General features: G+C 40.3%; 1 protein-coding gene across 3 annotated transcripts in view; it reads right to left on the bottom strand.

The window, feature by feature from the left end:
- Nucleotides 1–856: 856 nt before the first annotated feature.
- The window catches only part of LOC109953294 (CMP-N-acetylneuraminate-beta-galactosamide-alpha-2,3-sialyltransferase 1-like), an 18,576-nt gene continuing 3,523 nt past the window's right edge, over nucleotides 857–15,909 (bottom strand). Inside the window, exons 2-8 of one of the 3 annotated variants that reach the window (XM_020588736.1) lie at nucleotides 13,685–13,707; nucleotides 8,238–8,514; nucleotides 5,796–5,992; nucleotides 5,486–5,665; nucleotides 2,239–2,284; nucleotides 2,022–2,141; nucleotides 857–1,185 (exon numbers count right to left, since the gene is read on the bottom strand). In XM_020588736.1, the coding sequence (XP_020444392.1) occupies nucleotides 1,018–1,185; nucleotides 2,022–2,141; nucleotides 2,239–2,284; nucleotides 5,486–5,665; nucleotides 5,796–5,992; nucleotides 8,238–8,514; nucleotides 13,685–13,707 (1,011 nt within the window). In that variant the 3' untranslated portion in view covers nucleotides 857–1,017. The remainder of the gene's footprint in view (nucleotides 1,186–2,021; nucleotides 2,142–2,238; nucleotides 2,285–5,485; nucleotides 5,666–5,795; nucleotides 5,993–8,237; nucleotides 8,515–13,684; nucleotides 13,708–15,909) is intronic. The other 2 variants (XM_020588737.1, XM_020588738.1) reach the window with 2 other exon arrangements.

Raw genomic sequence — 15,909 nt, 5'->3', positions numbered from 1 at the left:
GTATTTTAGCTATACAGTCCCTATGTCTTTCTTCTTTAATACGTACGCTGCTAACATTGAAACCAAACATTAAATAAGCAATGCCCAATGAGTAAGGAAATGAAATAAATTATTTCAAACCTGTTTTTATTGAATAAAACATATACAAATACCCAACCAATTAACTGAATATTAATATTATAAAATAAGACATTATATATGTATGTATAAGAAATTGAAGGTTTTTTTTAACCTGCTGCTTTTAAAATACTTTCTTATAAACTCAACTTAAACATCTCTTGAAATAAAAATATCCAGGGTATAACAGCTTAAATAATTAATTATAAATTAAACATCAATTTAAAAGTAAAGCTTTAAGAATTTTTTTTAAATTAAACATAATAATACTATAAATTATCTCTGTGCTGTTGTGCTGTTCATCTGTTGAAACCTGAAAAAGTATGTGAACCTTTTGGAATTTCATGGTTTTCTGTTTAAAATTGTCATAAAATGAGATATAATGTTCATCTAAGTCAACAATACAGACAAATATAATACACCTAAAATAATACCAAAAAGTTTTTTTTTTGATCTTTCATGTCTTTATTGAAGACACTCATTCATCATTCAAAATGGTAGTAGAAAAAGTAAGTGAACTCCTGAAATTAATAACTGGTTGACTTGGCCACTCCAAAAGGCGGATTTTGTTTTTCTGAAGCCATTCTGTTGTGGACTTGCTCCGGTGTTTTGGGTCATTGTCCTGTTGCACTTCTGTGTAGACATAATGTCTGTACCTTCAGGTAACCAGATGGCCTATTTTACATTTTAACACAGACCTGTTGGCCTGTTTTGCATCCTCACATAGGCCCTTTGTGTGTGTGTGTGTGTGTGTGTGTGTTAGTGTGTGCGCACACGCGTGCACATCATCCTTTTGTACACTGCAGTAGTGTCTATCAACATAAGGCCCAGGCTTCTGAAATGTGTTTTGCTTTGTATTTGCTGTCATGTTTATTGTTTACTTTAAATGCACAGAAAAAATCACCACCCTCTATAAAATTTGAGTTTTTGTTTCCTAGCTAGCTGCTGGATAATTTCATATTCATTGGTTCCAGCATGTACTCCAGTTTTTAAATCACTGTTCTGGATTGGATCCCAGTAATGACTCCAGTTTCCTTCTTCATCCGCTCCATAACCAAACACATGGACCTAGGAAAACAAAAATAAATGTATAATAAAGCCATCAAACTGCACAACCAGCAATGACAGTTGGACTACAGAAGCATTCAGATTAAATTTATCAAGATAGTGGGTTCAGCCAGTGTAGCCTAGACTAAGCAGATATGCAATGTGGGTATAAGGTCCTGTTGCCAGCTGGGGTGTAAAAATATATAGGGGAGCAATATATCATGGTAAAAATGTGACTTTGCACTGTGACACAGAAAACTGTATTGCAATATCAAGTCAAAACTCTCATGTATGCATTTATGTTAACAGGAGGGGGCATTCTTGACCAGCCTGTTGTTGACACTGATGTTCAATAGAGTTGCCATTAGCCCCATATTACATTAGTCACACTCTAATCCAATTACACTCTAGTCTACAGAAGAAGGGAGATGCTTGAATAAGAAACAAAATGCAGTTTTCAAACAATTTTTGTCAGATTACATACCTAAACTAAATTACTGAGACACTACTGTAGTTTTCATTCTTGCTGTGTTATAATGAGCATATCAAGCCGTGAGCCTATAGTGTATCAAACTGAGTTGTGCTATGGGGGGTTGTTTTGTTTCTTTAATCTGCAATCAAAGAAAAGCTCAGTTCAAAATTTTGGTTGTGGTTCTGATTTCAACACAGAGGGAGAGGCGAGGCGTAATACTGTATCTTTATTGGCCAGCGAAACTCTAGTGTCACTGGCCAAACTGACAAACTGATAATAGACATTTTCTTAAAATGTTGTAAAATAGTGATTACGGTACTTGCTTTTTCACAGTTTGCCACAACACAACATTCACAAGAAAACTCTAGTTTAAACATGAACTTACCTCATCACACGTGTGCAGAGCGAGAATCACAGCCATAAAGCCAGTGGATGGATACTTGCCCTCATTTTCCAGCCATGCATCATGGACATACCTCATGAAAGCTGGATTCATCACCATCACCTGTTAAAAAGAAAAGAATCTGAGTTGCCCCTTAAACTTATTTTTATGAAACATTAGCAATAGTTTTATTGTTGAAAGCCTTCCAAACAATACTCACCAAATCCTTATTTACTGTGATATTTGATTTCACTGGCTTATATGACCTGTAAGAAACAACATTGTACAAGTGGTCAGTTGTCACAGAAGAGGGTGTTCTTGTTTGTTTATGTATCATAAGCCTACATAGACATTCACAAGTGCTCTATGGGTGTAGGCAGAGCCCTTTAACCTAGGGTCTGTTCTACCTTAAAAGACAATCTTGGCTAGTGTGGATGTAGGTTCAAATGTGAAGGAATCTATTAATTATCAGTAAGGTCCAATATATGTTAACAACCAATTATAGCCGTGGGCCAGCAGTCACCCAGGCAGAGCCAGGGAAAAACTGTTATTGTTGTGGGCACTGAGGAAAAAAGATGGCAGTGCTCAGTAATGCATGGTGGGGCTGCCATATTTGAAGATGTTCCAAATCCTGTCAGGCCTTCTGCCAAACTAGCTAGTTCTCATTAACAGGGCGTTAAATAGTGATGCTTTGCCAAGTACCTTTTGTGTCAGACTAACATCAAACTTTCCCACAGGAGAGAGGTGTTTGAGTCCAGTGTGTGATGTTGTGCTTTTTAATTGATGGATGTTTTCACTCAATCCACAAACCTTTTCTAAACCTAAACACAGTTTTTGTGCCTAAACCTAACCAAGCTGTTTGAAGCCCTTTTCAAACATGAGATACTGTATGTAACGTCACTGGCTCCATCAATTTGTTAAAGTGATGGCTTTCTGTTAGTCAGACACAGGTCACTTCTATAATAATGTCCCTCATAGCTTCATTCAGATATACCCACTACTGTGACAAAGAGAACCATGGTGCACATGCAATATTTGCCATATGCACAAGATCGTAGAATCTTGTGCAAGCCCATCCATTAATACAGCTGCATGCAGTTCAGACTTTTGTTGTGTTGAAAGTGATACATAAATTTTACTAGGTCTGACCTAGTAAGATTGCTAAAACAATGTTTATGGAAAACTAACAAAGGTGATTCAAGATTTTTATTTGCCATTTATGCATAAACAGACAGTCTAGGCATATAGGAATTCTTGTACAGCTCTCCTTTGGAGTCAAGTAAGGAGTCAAAAGCCAGTTTTATGAGTCAAGAGCCAAAAAGAACACTTAAAATAAAAAAGTTGCATAAGGGCAACAAAGTATTAAAACACAATGCACAAAAATAGGGTAATAATATTTCCCATAGTGATGTCAAACGTCGCACTTAGTAGTTCACATGGTGGAGCTGCATATGGCATTACGCTTGGTGAGGCAGTGAGGGGTTATTGCACATGTCTAGGAAGGGGTTACTACACATATATTCTCACATTTCTCACATTTTCATACTTACCATCAGTTTTACTGTAGCAGGTAAAAAGCTGTTGTAAAGTCTTGTTCTGTGTGTGATGATACTGTCCGCCCTGCTGTGCCTGTGTAGGCTGTAGGTGCAGTTTGAGTGTCTGAGCAGAGTGTGAGCTGGGTGGAGTGGGTCTCTCTGATTATGTTCTCTGCCCTTTAACGACAATGCTGTGTGTACAATGTGTCCATAGCAGGATGTTCAGTCCCAGTGATCCTCTCTGCAGTCTTTATGACCCTTTGAAGAGCCTTCCTCTCTGCCTGTGTAGTGTTACCATACCAGACTGTGATGCCAGTAGTGAGGATGCTCTCTACCAGTCCTCTATAAGCCTGGGTGAGAGGGTGACAGTTCAACCCAGCTTTTCTGAGCCGCCTGATTAAGTATAGTATGCTGGGCTTTCTTCACTGTGGCAACTGTGTTCCGTGTCCAGCTCAGGTCAGATGTCACCTGCAGGCCCAGGAACTTGGGGCTGTCAGCCCTCTCCACCTCCACCTCCCTTTGATGGTCAGAGGCAGCAGAGGGGAGGGGTTCTTCCTGAAGTCTATTATTATTTTGTCTTGTTTATGTTTAGGGTGAGGTCATTCTTCTCTCCATAATCAAGAATGTTGTTCACCAAGCTTCTGTAACCCGACTCGTTTCCCCCCTTGATGAGGCCCAGAATGGTGGTGTCGTCAGCATATTTAATGATGATGGTGTTGTCATGGTTGGAGACACAGTCGTGGGTGTACAGGGTGAAGAATTTGGGGCTGAAGCAGCAGCCCTGCGGTGAGCCTGTGCTGACTGTGAGCTCAGCAGACACTCGCCCTAACTACCTGTGGTCTTTCAGTCAGGAAGTCCAAGATCCAGTTACAGGTGGGAGTTGGTACACCGAGGTCTGTCATCTTTCCAATCAGCCTGCCCGGGTGAATGGTGTTGAATGCAGAACTGTAATCTGGGAAGAGCATCCTAGCATATGTACTGCTGTTGTCCAGGTGTTTCAGGATATGGAATAAAGCCAGAACTGTCGCATCATCCACTGATCTGTTGGGGCAGTAGGCAAACTGGAGAGGGTCTACAGTGTCCGAGACCGTGTGGTTAACGTGTGTGAGGGCCAGTTTCTCTAAGCACTTCATGGTAACTGATGTGAGTGCCACTGGCCTGAAGTCATTCAGAGTAGATGCGTCTGATGCCTTAGGGACCGGTAAGGTAATAGATTTTTTTGAAAAAGCAAGGAACTACTGCTTGGGTTAAAGACAGGTTGAAGAAGTCAGTATACACAATAGTTAGTTGATCCCCACAGGCTCTCAACACTCTAGGGGGGATACCGTCTGGTCCTGCCGCCTTATGGGGGTTTACCTGTTTTAGGGCCTTCAGGACCTGTGTGTGCGTTACCTGAAAAGCAGTGTCCCCGGGGTCGTAGGGGGATTTTGAGGGGGTGTCTGTGTTCATCCTGTCAAACCTTGCATAGATGTTCTTGAGGCTGTCCAGGAAGGTGGCGTCCTGGGCGGCTGTGTTTGTTGATTTGTTCCTGTAGTTTTGTGACTGCCTGGATTCCCTGCTACATACTGTGCATGTTGTTATTCATATAGTAGCTCTCCAGCTTTTGGAAGTACAGTGGAACCTTGGATTGCGAGTATAACTCGTTCCGGCAACGTGCTCGTAATCCAAAGTACTCATATATCAAAGCAAATTTCCCCATAAGAAATAATGGAAACACAAATGACTCGTTCCACAACTATATATTCATATAAAAATGATTACAGTAATACAAAATACAATATAAATTAACATGTGCTTTACCTTTGAAAAGAATCACTTATTTATATAAAAATGATAGCAGTTTTGCTGGGTGTAATTTCCAAAAAAAAATACTAATATGAATTAACCAAAGAATCCTCTTAATCACTCAAGAGTAGGCTAAACTGTACTCACTTGCCATAAAATCCTGTAGTGGAGGCTTGAATGAGCCACTCAAGGTCTAGTATCTTGAATGGAATCAGCACCAAATGAGTGGAGTTGTCCAAGTCCTTGGCACTCTCAGGATACATAATATGATGAGTTGTTCTCTTCCCAACATCTGCTTCATAACCTTTAGTGTGGCCACTGTTCATTCTAAATAACACAGAGGGATACATTTGATTCTTTACTGTCCTTGGCAGAAATACATTCCAGCTCCAGTGTTTTTAATAATTATTTAAAATGGAGCAAAGATTAAAACAGTTTTCCTTGGATAATAATTTACCTTATGACGACATCATGGGCATCTATGAGAGGGCCATAATGTGATCTCCTCAAATTTCCCGAATTGCCCACCACAGCACAACTCCTGCAACCGTCCGTGCAGCGTTCTGTGAGAACTGGATTTGGTGGGAAGATCTGAAACAGCATTTTCACTGTTTTTCTGTAAGTAGTGAAGTTGTGCTGTTCATCCTGTAAGAGCTGACACACCAAACATACAGTAACAAACTGTAGTTAGACCAGGTACAGTATAGGTTGTATTAGACATTCAAACTGGCACACAACAAACTTGTAACCACAGTGATGTTGACAGAGTAATGCATTTACATTTCACTTCCTGATTTAATGACTGCAGGTTGAGAGATAAAGTTGAAGTCAGAAGTTTACATATACTTAGCCTTAAGTGAACAAAACTGTTTTTTTTTAACCACTCCACAGATGTCATGTTAACAAACTCTTGTTTTGGAAAGTCTGTTAGGACATGTACTTTATGCATGACACAAGCATTTTTTTCCAAACATTGTGTACAGATAGATTACTTCACTTATAATTCACTATATTACATTTCCACTGAGTCAGAAGTTTACATACACTCAGGTGACTGGGCCTTTAAACAGCCTGGAAAATTCCAGAAGATGATGTCATGGCTTTAGAAGCTTCTGATAGGCCAATACACATCATTTAGGCCAATACACATCATTTAAGTCAATAGGAGGTGCACCTGTGAATGCATTTTAATGCATACCTTCAAACTCAATACCTCTTTGTTTGACATCATGGGAAAATCAAAATAAATCAGCCTCAGAAAAAAAAGGTGTATCTCCACAAATCTGGTTCACCTTTGGGAGTAATTTCTGTCACACAACACTCCTGACACCTTTCTCCACCCACTCCAACCTGCCTGCACTCACCTCTTCACCTCTTTCCTACACTCCCCATCACACTGGACTGTTGACCCCAAATACTTAAAACTCCTGCACCTTCTTGACCTCAGCCCCCTGTAACCTCACTGTTCCACTTCCCTCCCTCTCGTTCATACACATGTATTCTGTTTTACCACGAGTGACTTTCATTCCTCTTCTTTCCAGAGCAGACCTCTACCTTTCCAGGTGTTCCTCCACCTGCTCTCTGCTCTCACTACAAATCACAATGTCATCTGCAAACATCATTGTTCAGGGAGATTCCTGTCTGACCTCATCCATCACCATAGCAAACAAGAAGGGACTCAAAGCCGATCCTTGATGTAGCCCCACCTCCACCTTGAACTCCTCTGTCTGACCTACAGCACATCTCACTACTGTCGTACTCCTCTCATACATATCCTGAACTACTCTGACGTACTTCTCTGCCACTCCTGACATCCTCATACAGTACCATAGCTCCTCTCTCGGCACTCTGTCGTACGCTTTCTCTAAATCCACAAAGACGCAATGCAGCTCCTTATGACCTCCCCGTTTCCGCATGGAAAAACCCAAATAACAGAATAGGAAAGATGCTCCTCCATTCCTCAGGCATCTTCTCACTCTCTAAAATCCTGTTGAACAAACTAGATAGAAACTCCACTGCTGTCTCTCCTAGACACTTCCACACCTCTACAGGTATGTCATCTGGACCAACAGCCTTTCCACTCTTCATCCTCCTCAGAACCTTCCTTACCTCATCCTTTCTAATGTTTGCTACTTCCTGCTCTACAATATTCACCTGTTCCCCTTTCTTTCCCTCTCGTTTTCCTCATTCATCAGTTCCTCAATATACTCCTTCCATCTTCTCTGCACACTCTCCTCACTTGTTAGCACCTTTCCATCTCTGTCTTTAATACCCCTTATCTGTTGCACATTCTTCCCATCTCTATCTCTGTCTCTTTAATCTGTACAAGTCCTTCTCACCTTCCCTCGTTTCTAACCTGGCATACAACTCATCATTCCTTATCTTCTTTCCTTCTTCCAGATGACACACCTAGCACCTTCCTACCTGTCTCCCTGATCACTTCTGCTGTAGTTTCCCAGTCATCTGGAAGTTCTTCCTGACCACCCAAAGCCTGTGTCAACTTCTGTCTGAATTCCTCACGACATTCTTTTTTTTTTGTAACTTCCACCACTTGGTCTTCTTTTCTGTCTTTCCTCTCCTCTTCTTCCTGACCACCAGAGTCATCCTACACACCACCATCCGATGCTGTCTGGCTACACATTCTCCTACCACCACTTTGCAGTCACTAATCTCTCTCAGATTGCCTCGTCTACATAGAATGTAAATACATCTTTTTCTCTACTATTTTTCTGACATTTCACATTCTTAAAATAAAGCAGTTATCCTAACTGACCTAAGATGTGGAATGTTTACAGGGTCAAGTGTCAGGAGTTGTAAAAACTGAGTTTAAATGTATTTGGCTAAGGTGTGTGGAAGCTTCTGACTTCAACTGTAGGTTTCTTACAGGCTGACAACTTACTTTCCACCACTCAAAAACATCCTCTGAAAAATTGTATTTTGCTGACAAAAATGGCTCAACAGATGTGTTGTTAGCAAGCCACAGGTCATCTTCTGATAAACATGTCTCACAAGTACAAAGGCTTCTGTCCTGACCCCGGAAGATTTCTGGAAATGTGCTTGAATTGTGTCCACTCAAAAGCACACTGACGACAGTGAGACATATCAGGAAAATGAACACCCTCAATTTTGACATCATCTGGGCTGTGAGAAGGATATCACTAAGATTCCATTTAAATCTGTAGACAAAGATGTGTGATGAAATGAGTGAGTTTACATTCATGAATCGTAAAATAAATACATAAAAAGCAGTCATGTGTTTTTTATATGCAGATATAATCAACAAGTGAAGTAGTAGAGAATTCTCAACATAAACTCCATTTACACAAAACCCACTACATAAACTGATCTTTACATTAGAAGAGGACAGCTGCCAGTCTTCATGAAATTAAGTCATAGTAGGCCTAAATGTGTTTCATAAGGACTAACTGAGGATTGATGATTATTTTGTGGGTGGCTGTGGCTCACAAGGTAGGGCAGTCGTTTCCTAACCAGCAAGTTGGTGGTTCGACTCCCAGTCTCCCTGCATGCCTAAGTGTCCCTGAGCAAGACACTGAACCCCGAATTGCACTCGGTGGCTTGACTAGCACTGGTGCATGCCAGCCTGTTGTCATCGGTGTGTGAATGGTGTATGATCTTCTGTAAAGCTTTGGCCAGTGCAACACACTGTGAGAAAGTGCTATATAAAATACAGTCCATTTACTGTTTATAGTAATGATAATAACTAGATTGATATGTATTTCCTGAAGAAAATGTCTGAGTGCTGGGGGATGCTGTCATTGCTGGTTCAAGAATGTTTTATCTGTGCTTCATGGTTCACAAGTTATTAAATAAAAACCCTGAAGGTTAGGGTTACTGGGTGCTAACTGACCACACACATCAGGCACATGGTCACAGGAAACCTTTGTGCTAATAATCTTTTAAGTGTCCTCTTTTCTACACCTTCCCATCTCATCCATTGTCCCTGCTGAGCCTGGGAGACTGCTTTCGCACATCTACCTGCCTCTTCTTGCCTCCTAATCTCATCAATTGATTTGATTTGATTTTGATTTGATTTATTCTTTCAAACATGCAGAACAATGACATCAACACACACATAATTATAATTACACACACATAATTACACAAATCCAACCAATGCTAATCCAGAATCAGTTTGCTTATACCTAGTACATGTTTGAATGGAGTAGGAAGAAGTCAGACTTATCCAGTCCTACCCCATAACATCATCTTATACAAAAAATTTCATGCATCATTGGCTGCAAGCAATATTTCTACATAGTTGATTCTCTTCTTCACCAACAAGTAATACACAAAAAACTTAAAACAGAGTGATTCCTTCATGATTTTTGATTAAATCTGTTACTCTTGCATATATCGTGAATGACACATTCATTTATATTTATATTTAAACTCCTCAGTTCTAGTACTGTTTTTCATGTCCACACTTAAATCATTCCATAATTTGACCCCACTTATAGAAATACAAAATCTTTTTTTGGTTGTACGTATAGCATGAACTTTTAGATTTAACTGACCCCTTAAATTATAACCCCCATCCGTTTCCTTAAATAACTTTTGTATTCCACCAGGTAATAAGTCGTTCCTGGCTTTATACATAAACACAGCGGTCTTATATTCCACTAAATCAAAGAATTTTAACAATTTAGATTGTATGAAAGCTACATTGGTGTGATCCCTATACCCCATCTTGTGCACAATTCTTATCGTTCTTTTTTGTAATAACCCTTGCCATTATCGATATGTTTTTAGCTATTTTATGCTGAACATATCTGATATGAGATTTCCAGGAGAATCTGTCGTCAACCATGACACCCAGAAATTTGATTTCATATACTCGTTCGATGTTAGCACCCCCAATTTTTAATTGAAGTTCATTATGTGGTCTACAATTCCCGAATACCATGCATTTAGTACAATAAATACTAGATGTTTATTTAGTCAATAAACATGTTAGAAAGATGCTGCTACTTTGCTTCAAAAAGGTTGTCATGTCCTTAAACCAAAACCACCACATCCATGCTGTATCCTTATATTTAAGAACTGCCTGAGCCTGCAACATTGCCTCCTTCAGGTTCCACTTCCTCCCTGCTAAGACTGTTGGTGCTGCACTCTGCACCTCTACATCCCTGGATTCTAACAGCAGTATCTCCAGTTCAACTTTAGCACATTTAAACTCCTCTGCTAAACTGCTTATACTGAGCTTCAAAATCTCTTTTTTGTACAGGGCCACACTCCTGAGGCAGCGCCGAGCCCCCAGCCACTTCCGAGAAATTGGTACATCATATGCTGTCAGTGGCCATAACAATCATGGCAAAGACCACACTGCAGACATCAGAGTTTGAGCTTGCCTGGGAGGCCTGATGCCTCTAAGCTCTTAATCCTATCACCTGCCTGCTGTCTCAAGCCCTGAATCTGCTCTTTATCACTAAGGGCTGCATTATACCACCTACCTAAATGTTTGACTGCTTTCTCTAACACTGTTGGAATCAGCTCATCATTTATACAAAACCTTTTATCTAGCAGCACAACTTTCACTATTGAAATGCTCCTTGATTTTTTTGGCTTAACCTTCATTGTAGCCCCCTTTAAGTTAACATTCAGCTTGTCTGGTAGCCTTTTGGTACGTGGTGTTGTAGTGGTGACAGCTGTCATGTTATCCACATACGCTGTTATGAGTGGTAACTGTTGCTCTGACAGAAGCCTTGCTCCTCCTGCAACCCATCTAGATGTTCTAATAATAACCTCCATTGCCATGGTAAACACTAGCGGTGAGACTGTGTGATGTGATGCCTATCTCCACTTGCTGCCAAGCTGTAGTTGTCAGGTTTGCTCAGTGGCACCTGCCTCTCTCACCTCCCTTTCTTTGTTTTTCGGTCTCTGATCACATCACCTTGAACACCTGCCACTCGTTTCCTTAATTTGACACCAGCTGCTTTCACTCAGTCTTTCACCTTATTTATACCCAACTCACTTTTCACTCTCTTGCCAGTTCGTTCTTGCTTTCTGCCTTGCTATTCCTCTCTTGCTATCATCGGTTTTGTTTTTATTCAGTCTGGTTGCCCTGACTTTTCTCCTCGGTCTTTCTCCACTAACAGTTACTCCGGACCATTATCCTCACCACCCTTCCAGCCTCCACCAGCCAGGTCGGTACACAAGTCATTGGACTCCATCCACTCACCATCTCTGTCTACTTTGTTCTCCCCAGCCATCTATCACCCACCGCCCAGAGCGGGAGTAACCCTTGCATCCGTAAATCAGCCTTTCTCATCATAATCACCCTTCATCTGTTGTTTTTCCTGCTAGCTGATCATCACCTGGTCCTACATTACATAGCTGGTTTGCCTTTACACATCACTGTTTATATTGTACAGCACTATTAAATCGCTTGCACTGAAGTCAGCCCTCTGGGTCTGTGTCTTTCTTCGCTCACCCTCCGACGAGTGAGTGAATCTAACAGTAGTATACTCTGCTATTGTGAAATGTACCTGGATATCCTGAAATATTCTCTCACTAGCCCTTTAACTACGTTTGGTACTGTAAAATAAGCTAGTGCATCCCCCAGTAGGCTATGTGGTACAGAATTTTAGCTAGATCTAAAAAAAACACCATATGCAAATCTTTTTTTCCCTCTTTGCTGACTGAATTTGTTGCCAGATCATGCTTGTGTGCTCCAAGCATCCAGAAAAACCTTCTATTCCAGCTTTCTGCACTGAGGTGTCAATTAGTTTATTCATTTCTATGTAGCTCAACAACTTTGGGCCGCTACACTAAAGAAAATCTTGCTTTTTTTTCAGTAAACGTGTATAATGGAGCTAAATGTTACATATAAACAGAGATTAATTGCTATAAGTGGCTCAGTTCAAGCTGACCTATTGGTGGAAAACAAGTTGTTACAACATACACAAAAAGGTTATTGTAGGTTATAAAGTATTGTAGATGATAGCAGGCTATATTAGCCCTGCTGAGATATGACATGCCCTAAATACAAATTTTAACTCACTGGCAAAGCTCATAGAATGAGAAAAAAAAAGGAAGGCATTTATACCAAATCCAAAAGGAGGTGAGGACAGAATAGTAATTAGGAAGAAACAGGGGTGAATAAAGTTTGTTTGGGAGAATCAGACTGGGACAAAGTCAAACTTGTCTCTATTCCTCACTGGGAAACATCCTAAAGGGGGCTGAGAATAGATGGACTTTTTTTTGATTGCCCTCAATGTGTAAATCAGAGACAGTCATTAAAGATGAAGTTGGAAAAAGAAGGAATCAAAAATATGGACATTATAGCACTCTTTTTTTATATATAATATTGGGATTAATATCGTGAAAATCATTGCTGTTTCTTATCTTCAAGAAACATGCCAGGTATCATAAATTTAAAAATGACATTAAGTAGCAGTTGGTGGAAATAGTGCCCCTTAAGTTGGACAGGCACTGTACAATTTTGATTGTGTAAGATGTGTTAACTCACACTACATGTTTTAACTGACCTTCCTGCATGGCCAAAATCCATGACTTTATAGCTCACGCTGTACATTTGCTCATTCAAGTACGACACAAGTGCTCACACTCAGAGGTCCATCCATCTATCCATTATCTATACTGCTGATATTTGGCGAGAGGCAGGGTACACCTTGGACAGGTCTCCAGTCTATCGCAGAGCTGTTATGTAGACAAACAACCACACACACTCACACACACTCCTTTGGGCAATTTAGAGTCACCAATGAACCTAAGCTGCATGTCTTTAGACTGTGAGAGGAAGCCGGAGTACCTGGAGAGAGCCCACACAGGCACAGGGAGAACATGCAAACTCCACAAAGAAAGGCCCTGGGTCATCCAAGGCTCAAGCCCAGAACCTTCTTGCTCTGAGGCAACAGTGCTAACCACCACACCGCTGTGCTGCCAACCCTCAGAGGTGCGATGTGATTTTTTGAAGTGCTTGAGCGCACCTGCCTACTTAACCTGTCCTCTGTTTGCTGTAGTTGCTAGATAGTCTCTTGCTGGTTGTGGAGCCCTGCAGCCACTCTGAATCGTTTCTTGTCTGACCTGTTTTAGCCTTTGACCCTCATGTTATCCCTCAGTGGCTTTGTAAGTTGTTGTGTCTACTGTATATGTTATCTGCCTGTTTGCCTACTGTAAGTAATATCATGCAGTGAAGAGGTGACTGTTGTCTGTTGACTGTTACCAGCCTGTTTGCTCATTGAGATAAACATCTGTTGGCTGTTGTCTCTGTTGGTCTTTTTCTGTGCCTACTCACCTGTTTTCCCCTTTTAACTATCTGTGATTTGCAAAGAACTGTTCCTGTGGAGGAGTGTTAATACTCACCGGTCCTGTCCACTGCCACCTTTCTGTAAAAAAAAAAAAAAGACTACTTACCTACAGATCCCTCCTGTCTGATCCAGCTACTTCCCCTCTCTGCCATTTCATGATTTCTCTTCCACCTGCCAAGAAGCCTCAACCTATTTAGCTACACCCTTATTTGTGCCACCATCTTCTGGGTCTCACCTATCCCAGCTACGAACACTGATGAACACTTAACCTATGACTGGACACAGCAATCACCTCAGTGCAAAAAACTGTAAATATAAGCAGTGTATATATCAGTCTCTATGCTCTTCTGCTCTAGTGCATGTATTTACAAATACTCTTTTCCTATTTTTGATTGCACATTTCCTATTTGAAAGCACACTTTTTCTTTTTTTATTTGCTTTTTTTTCTCATTGTTAGTTTCTGTTCCTGTTGCCTTAGAAACACACTGAGCCTGCATCGGAGTCAAATTCCTTGTATGTTCAAACACAGTAGGACATTAAAGATGATTCTGAAATACCATAAAAGAAAATGCCATGGTAAATTGGTCACCACCATGATCATACATTTTTTGCAATACCACGGTACTGTACCCTCATAAAACAATGAAGAGGAACAACACCCGCTGTAAACACAAGACTTTTTGTTGTGACTCGGGATGGTTAGCTGACTGTGGGTAACATGGCTAGAGTGAAAATAAAAGACACGCTGATCTGAGCTTTGTTGAAAAGATGTTACCTCTGGCTACCAGATGTGAGGTGTGTGGATTCTACTTTCAGTCTGTTGATGTCGAATCAACCTGTTCACTTCACCCGACTCACCCAGTTGTCCATTTGTCCTGTCCATCCACTATTTGTATTATGCTTGCTTTCGTTTATTTGATGCATCCTGTTATACAATTGATGCAAATGTATTTTTATTAAATAAAGAAATAAAAAAAATAAATGTTACTATTTACAAGTTAGGTACATGTCCTAAAAGGAAGTAAGATAATGCAAGTGAGCTAGAACATTGGGGGTACCAGGCTAAGGAATGATTTACACCTGCTCTTGTCTTGGTGTTTTGTTCTGCCCTGTTACCTTGCATTGGTTGCTGCATGGGTAAAGCTGAAGAGCTCAGAATTATAAGTTTCTTTGTCGTTATTTAATTAGCATTACGTACAATTACGACAGTCCTTGTCTGGTTTGTTTCTCTCACAGACATTTTGGTCAGCTTCCTACTCATTTTGTTTCTCCTGTTGCTTCTGTAGGTCACTGAACTGTTTTGTCCCTATAAAAACTCTTGCTCGAGCTCACAGGATCCTGTCTTGCTGGTTTTAGACTCCCAGCTGTGTTGTGCTTTTGTTCTCTTTTGTGCTTCTGTATTTTATGTCTGACTTGGTTGGCTGTAATATATTATTTCCTTCTTGTGGTTCTTTGTTGTTTCTGCTGTATAGGAGAGAATCCATCAAGATGTTTAATTAGTCTCCAGAGTTTTCTCCTGTTATCTAGTCATATTACTTGCTGTAACCTGTCGGAGCTTAGTTTCCTGTTTATGCTGTAATCTTTTACCTGTGTTTCGTATCATATTTAGGCTGTTGTTAAAGCTCCTGGCATCATTACCTCATGGCCCGTGTCTGCTCTTTGGTTTAGACAAAAACATGTTTACTTGTGATACCATGATTCTGAGGAGAAGAGTCATCAGTACTGACACTTTCCTGTAGAAGTGTTACATGAAGTGTGGTGACAGACCACATAGTACCACCTGTGCATTCTGTCTATTATAGCCTACATAACACCAAGCACATTCTCTCCCCATAGGGCTCAAAGTGGCGAGCAGCATTTTCTCTAACAGCAGCATTTTCCTGTACAAGATCAGCATCTGTGACAGTCCTAACAACTGGTGGGTTGACAGATTTTCTCCCTACACTGTTTCTGCAGGGAGATCGTCAGAAATATTCATTTTTCATTTAGCCACTCCAGGACTATATCAGATTCTAGCCCATACACTGCATTTATAACACAATCTTTATTTCAGAATGCCAAATATAATAAGATATTTTGGTTCATAAAGGCTAATACAACAGGTTTTGTATATTTATCTTTGCATGTGATCTATCTAACAAGCACACAGGAACAAAGGAGTTTATTAAATATAGATGCAGTTTATACACAAAAATTACAACCCAGCATGCAACACTAATAGATAATATATTTACCAATGATATTGGTAAATATATAACGAACTACAAGTGAAAATCGGGG

The sequence above is a fragment of the Monopterus albus genome, unplaced genomic scaffold (assembly GCF_001952655.1).
Source record: "Monopterus albus unplaced genomic scaffold, M_albus_1.0 scaffold609.1, whole genome shotgun sequence".
Classification (NCBI taxonomy): domain Eukaryota; kingdom Metazoa; phylum Chordata; class Actinopteri; order Synbranchiformes; family Synbranchidae; genus Monopterus; species Monopterus albus.
The sequence above is the reverse complement of the archived record's forward strand: the minus strand, read 5'-3'. Positions and strand labels throughout refer to the sequence as shown.